The sequence below is a fragment of the Henckelia pumila genome, chromosome 1 (assembly GCF_033568475.1).
Source record: "Henckelia pumila isolate YLH828 chromosome 1, ASM3356847v2, whole genome shotgun sequence".
Classification (NCBI taxonomy): Eukaryota; Viridiplantae; Streptophyta; class Magnoliopsida; order Lamiales; family Gesneriaceae; genus Henckelia; species Henckelia pumila.
The window spans coordinates 171,683,642-171,690,162 of record NC_133120.1 but is presented as its reverse complement, the minus strand read 5'-3'; the positions used below and the strand labels follow the sequence as shown (position 1 = coordinate 171,690,162).

The following is a 6,521-nucleotide window of genomic DNA, read 5'->3' as shown; positions in this document are numbered from 1 at the left end:
TAAGGGACACCTTGAAGTATGGCAGGGAAACACTCACACTTGAAGAAGTCACAGCCTATAAGGCCCGGGATTATTTGATTTAATCCGCGATTATTTAATTTTAATCCGAGAATATTTAATTTGAGAATTTTTAGAGTTTAGATTTAAATTATAATATTCTTAAATTATTTAGGATTGAAATTGAATTAAAATGAGGGCCGGGTCTGTTTTGCAATTTATGATGTTTTGAGGGGCTTAGTGCAAATTCTGAAATTTGACTTGGACACTTGTATTCTATATGGTTGCCAACGTGTGTAGCACCATTTCTTCATAAACATTTCAGCTAAGGATCGAGACTCCTTCTTCTTCACTTGAAATCTTCATCTTCAAAAATTAATATCTCAAGATTCGGTGATCCAATTTTAATTCCGAACATAGCGATGCGATCCTCTTGCTACAAGCTTCGATTTGGTGTAAGTTTTCTTACCTTTCCAGCATGTTTTGAAGGTTGGAAGTTGGGAGAAATCAGATATTATTGTATATTGTTGTTCTTGAGTTTGTATGTATTACGATATCGAAACCGGACCAAAGAGTTGATGTCGTATGCATTTCTTATTATTGTCCAGCCATGTTCAAACCTAACCATGTTTTATTTTTCTGGATTATGATGATATCTTGATGGTCTAAGTCGGTTTTGAAGTATATTAGATTGATATCTTGAGTTTGATATCGTTTCAGTTATCGATTTTCAGTCGTTACGCCGCCGGTTTATGATTTGAAGCCGTTTTGATATCTAGTTGATTGAGTTGTGTATATATGAGTCCTTTTTCTGATATCTCGTGAATATAATATTCGAATTGGTTAAGACTTGAGCAAAGTTTGAAGTTGTTTTGATATTGAAGATTGAGTTATGGGTTTGAATAGATGAATGATGATATGAGTTTTGTTGTAGATTTTCAGGACTTGAAGCATCTAAAATTCCAAGAAAATAAAGGTATAATATTACATCGAGAGTTAAGGTCTTTGAAACTCGGGAACTACGATTCTTGAGTTATCCCGCTAAAAATCACATACTTGCTTTTAAATGTGTTGTTTTGATATAGAACTTGAATTGTGAATCCATCTCAGGTAAATGGATCTTTGATTTATGTTATTTACCTTTGATGTTGAGTCGATTATGATCCTTAAAGTCCGGATATATCCAGATTAAGATCGTTTACGAATCTTAATTCCAAGATCGGAAATGAATGAACGAATCTTGAGACCGAGATCGTATTCAAAATCTCGAGAACGTGGATCTATTTGCCTTCGATAGATATGCGTTTTATTTATGTTATAGCTTGAATTGAGTTTCTATGTTTAACGCATGTATATGTCGATTATACTAAGAATTATATTCTCACCGGAGTTATCCGGCTGTTGTCTTGTTTTGTATGTGTGCATGACAACAGATGGGGCAGGAGCTAGCCAGAGACGATGAGGGTAGCTCGAGTGAGAGTCTTAGCAAGTGGTGACTTGGGTTTTGGAAGGAGTTTTGTAACATAGACATTGTTAAGTGTGTTAAAAAGACATTTTACTTGTGTTGGTTTTTAAGAACACAAGTTAAACTTATGTCTAGTTAGTTTTGATGAATTCTATCTATTAGTTTGATGTATCTAAATCTTTTAAGGATGCTTGGAAACTTGTGGTGTATTTTAATGCATGTTGTGGATTTGTTTTATCAGGTTTTAGATCCAAGAGAGCAAGTTTGGAAGAGGTTGAAATATCAAACCATAAGTTGCTGAAAACAGGGCATTTTCTGCCCAGAAATTGAGCCCGAGCTGCAGAAAACTGCAGCCCGAGTGCTGCCTAAAAATCCCAACCCGAGGGTTGGGTTAGAGGGAGCGCTCGGTCGGATGAATAGTGCCGATCGAGCGCAACCCTATTTAAAAAAAATGATCTTCTTCCTTACTTGTTTAGTTAATGATGTTTATTCATTAATTGCCCCGAACGAATCGAGATTATCAATCCGAGGTCCCCACACAGCCTCATAGGGGTTGCATATTCCAAGGAGTTGGATTTGAAGGCAAATGGGAAACTTCAAAAGCCATCTGTTGAAGGTTTAAATATAAGAGGCTGATCCCTTGAAAGAAAAGGCTCGACAAATAAATGGAGATCCGAGTCAAGATCTAAGTCAAGGCCAAAGAGAACTTGGTGGTCTTCTAAGAAGGAAGGCCATATCAAAAGGTTTTGTCCTTTAAGGAAGATGAACCAAGGACAGGAAAACCCTCCTGTCACTGATGCTGCAAATATTCTTGAAGGATATGAAGAGGCTGAAGTGTTGACCATCTCTACTGAAGATCCTAAGGAGGAATGGATTCTAGATTCTGGATGTTCTTATCATATGTCTCCTAGAGAGATTGGTTCACTGATTTTCAAGAAGTAGAATCAGGTTATGTACTTCTTGGAAACAATCAATCCTGTAAAATCCAAGGGATTGGTTCAATCAAGCTGAGGATGTGGGATGGATCTATTAAAATTCTAACTGATATGAGATATATTCCTGACTTGAAGAGAAATTTGATCTCTTTAGGCACTTTAGATCAAAGGGGACTAAGCTATAAAGCTCAAAATGGTACCCTTAAAGTGATAAAGGGCTCATTGGTTATAATGAAGGTTGTTCTAAGGCAAGGATTGTATGTACTTCAAGGAACATCTTTATCATCCTAAATCAATGTGACTACAACTGATAAGGATCATACACTGATGTGGCATCAAAGACTCGGGCATATGGGTCTAAAGGGCCTTCAAGAGCTCAGCAAACAAGGTTTCCTGGACCAAAATCAGACCACCAATCTGGAATTCTATGAGAGTTGTGTCCTTGGTAAAACTCATAGGTTGAGATTCAACACTGCCACTCACAATACTAAATCTTCTCTGGATTACATACATATTGATCTTTGGGGCTCTCCACAGGTACCCTTATCCCTTTCAAAATGTCAGTATTTTATTTCCTAAATTGATGATTACTCTAGGAAGGTTTGTATTTACTTTCTTAAAACTAAATATCAAGCTTTCAATAAGTTTATAGAATGGAAAACTTTAGTTGAGAATCAATCTGGAAATAAAATTAAGTTTTTAAGAACTGATAATGGCTTGGAGTTTTGCAACCATATGTTTGATGAATACTGTGCAAAAAATGGTATTGCTAGACATAGGACTTGTACATACACACCACAACAAAACGGAGTTGTAGAGCGCATGAATAGAACAATTATGAATAAAATGAGATGTATGCTTAGTGAGAGTGGTTTGCCACCAAAATTCTGGGCAGAGGCAGCTTCAACTACCTGTTATCTAATCAACTTGTCACCTTCCTCTGCCATTGAGTTTTTGGTTCCAGAATTCAAATGGTCTAGCTCAAAACAAAATTATAAACATATAAGAACTTTTGGTTGTGTTGTGTACATTCATGCAAATCAAGGTAAGCTAATTCCTAGAGCTAAGAAAGGAATTTTCTTAGGTTACCCTACTGGGGCAAAAGGTTATAGAATCTGGCTCTTAGAGGATATGAAGTGCATTATCAGTAGAGATGTGATCTTTAATGAAACTATTTTTTATAAAACTAACAATCTTGATGCAAAGTCAGCCAGCTCCGATCAAGCTGAGAAAAATTCACAGGTTGCAGATCAAACACATACACTGGATAGTACCCCAGCTAAGAATGAAGGTGGAGCTGATCTAAATGAATCTGAAGATTTCTATGATTTTAGTCATGCTGAGAATCAGATTTCAGATCAAGTTACTGAGACATTGGATACTAACATAGAAGAGTATAGTGATGATCTAAGACAGGACCAGCATTTGAATGATTATATGCTTGCAAGAGACATGGTCGGGAGAGAAATTAAGTTGCCATCAAGATTTGCATCTTTTGATTTTACAGCATTTGCTCTTAATGTTGATGAATTGATGGACTTAGAAGAACCAACTACCTATGAAGAAGCAATGATAGAGATAAAGTTCTATGGCTAAAGGCTATGCAAGATGAGTTCAAATCCTTGATCAAGAACAACACCTGGATATTTTTTGATAAACCAAAGGATAAAAGGTTGATTGGATGTAAATGGATTTTTAAAAGGAAACCAACAATTCCAGGAGTTTGAGGGGCCAAGTTTCAAGGCAAGATTATTTGCAAAGGGGTTCTCACAGGTGGAAGGGATCGATTACCATGAAGTGTTCTCCCCTGTGGTTAATCACTCTTCTATAAGAATTTTACTTGTTATCACTGTTATGCAAGACCTGGAGCTAGAGCAGTTAGATGTTAAAACAGCATTTTTACATGGAAATTTTGAAGAAAGGATTCTGATGACACAACCAAAAGGATTTGAAGTTGGGCCTCATTCTGGAAAAGTATGCTTACTACAAAGGTCTCTTTATGGTCTAAAGCAGTCACCTAGACAGTGGTACAAGCGATTTGATGACTTTATGTTACAGCAAGGCTATGTTAGATCTAAGTATGACAGTTGTGTGTACTTCAGGAGACTTCAAAATCAGTCATATATTTATTTATTGATCTATGTTGATGACATGCTCATAGCATGCAAAGATCCTAAGAAAATACGAAAGTTAAAACTCCAACTCAATAATGAGTTTGAAATGAAGGATCTTGGTGCTGCTAAACAAATCTTGGGAGTTGAGATCTTGAGAGATAGACATCAGAAAACCTTGTCCTTAACACAAGAAAAGATACATTAATAAGGTTTTAAATCTTTTTAACATGACTGATGCAAAGGCAGTAAATATTCCTATTGGTGCACACTTCAAGTTGATGGCAAAAAAGCAAGATAAAAAGGTGCTTGAGGCAGTACATATGAAAAATATTCCTTACTCGAATGCAGTAGGAATTATTATGTATATGATGGTCTCAACAAGACCTGATATTACATATGCTTTAGGTCTTGTAAGTAGGTTTATGAGTAAACCAAGTCGAGAGCATTGGCAAGCAGTTCAGTGGCTGTTGAGATATTTGAAGGGAACTACAAAGCTGAGTTACAATATTCAAAGTCTACTGCAAATACATGTGAAGTTACTGTTTATTGTGACTCTGATTATGCAGCGGATCTTGACAAGTGAAGGTCAATTTTAGGATATGTATTCACAGTTGGTGGCAATGTGGTGAGTTGGAAATCAAACTTGCAAAGTGTTGTTGCCTTATCTACAACTGAAGCTGAGTACATAAGCTTGACAGAAGCGGTTAAGGAAGGGCTTTGGATTACTGGATTTGTTTCTGAACTGGGATTTGAGCATAAGATTGTCACAGTATTTTGTGACTCACAAAGTGCAATACATTTGTCCAAAAATTCTCTTTTTCATGAAAGGACAAAACACATAAATGTTCGATTGCATTTTGTGAGGGATATTATAGGTAGAGGCTTGGTAAATATCCAGAAGATTGATACAATGATCAATCCCGCATATATGCTAACAAAAGTAATACCATTGAGCAAACTTAATCAAGCATTGGGTATGCTCAAGCTGTTGTGCTAGTCTAAATGTATTTTAATGGGAACTCAGATGGATTCACTTGTTTCAACAAATTCAGTCAAAGGTGGAGTTTTGTGAAGACTTTATGTTGACTATGCAATTAGTTGTAAATGAATGGTCAAGATGAGTCTTGGGATTAAATCTTGATCCAATGGCTAGGATTAGCTCTCAGTTAGTTTTTTGCGGTTAAGTTAGCTTCTAACAAAATTAAGGGCAACTAACTACATCTAAGGAGGATCAAATAAGAGAGAGGGAGAGCTATCCATGTTGGTTTACAACTTCATCTGTATTACTCGGTCAAAGAAGAGCAAGGGAAATCTTTTGTCATCTGGAGATTGAGAGTCGAAGTGCATCCTAGAGGATCTGGAATATCGATTGTCCCTATTTTCTTTGTTCTTGAGTGTATTGATATGAGCCTCTGTTATAGCTCATGATATACGATCTTTGGGGTTGTATAGGACGAGATCTTTTGATTGATTATTAGTGAATTCATTTGGGTGAAAACCCAGAACCTTGGATGTAGGATTGATCTCAATCTGAACCAAGTATTTCTTGTGTTCTTCTTATTGTTCCTGTTTTTGTTCTCATAATTAAGCTCGTTGCTTGTTCATCAGTGAAGCGTGTGATATATATATTGGATATATCTCGTGCTTTGATATTCAACAATATGTACAAGAAATAGTCGTTTTCTTGTTTTTTTATTTCACTGTAGAAAGGTACATTGTGGCTGCATTATTCAGAGTCTGTGTACTAGAGACATTTGGATAATAGCTTGAACTGGTTAATAGGACGTTCTGATCTGATCTTCTTCTACTGTCTGCTATTTGAGTTTTTATGCTTCTGCCTTTTGATGTTTAAGCTCTTCTGCTTCGCGGTTTCTGCTACTGTTGTTGATTTACACAGTTGTTTTGTTAAATACCAAAACTTAGATAATTAATTCCTTAACAGCATGAACATTTTTTGGAACCAAACTAACGGATGAGGGATATAAATGGGAACACAAATATTTGAGACAT

General features: G+C 36.1%; 2 protein-coding genes across 2 annotated transcripts; both read left to right on the top strand.

Moving 5' to 3' along the window:
- The first annotated feature begins 2,748 nt into the window (after window positions 1-2,748).
- LOC140874462 (uncharacterized) lies at window positions 2,749-4,716 on the top strand. Its single transcript, XM_073277754.1, has 4 exons — window positions 2,749-2,934; window positions 2,994-2,997; window positions 3,443-3,988; window positions 4,100-4,716. Exons 1-4 carry the CDS (start codon window positions 2,749-2,751, stop codon window positions 4,714-4,716), a joined length of 1,353 nt encoding a protein of 450 aa, XP_073133855.1.
- Window positions 4,717-4,738: 22 nt separating this feature from the next.
- Window positions 4,739-5,583, top strand: LOC140874461 (secreted RxLR effector protein 161-like). Its single transcript, XM_073277752.1, has 3 exons — window positions 4,739-5,024; window positions 5,123-5,280; window positions 5,536-5,583. The coding sequence occupies exons 1-3, from the start codon at window positions 4,739-4,741 to the stop codon at window positions 5,581-5,583; spliced, it is 492 nt and encodes a 163-aa protein (XP_073133853.1).
- The last annotated feature ends 938 nt before the right edge of the window (window positions 5,584-6,521 follow it).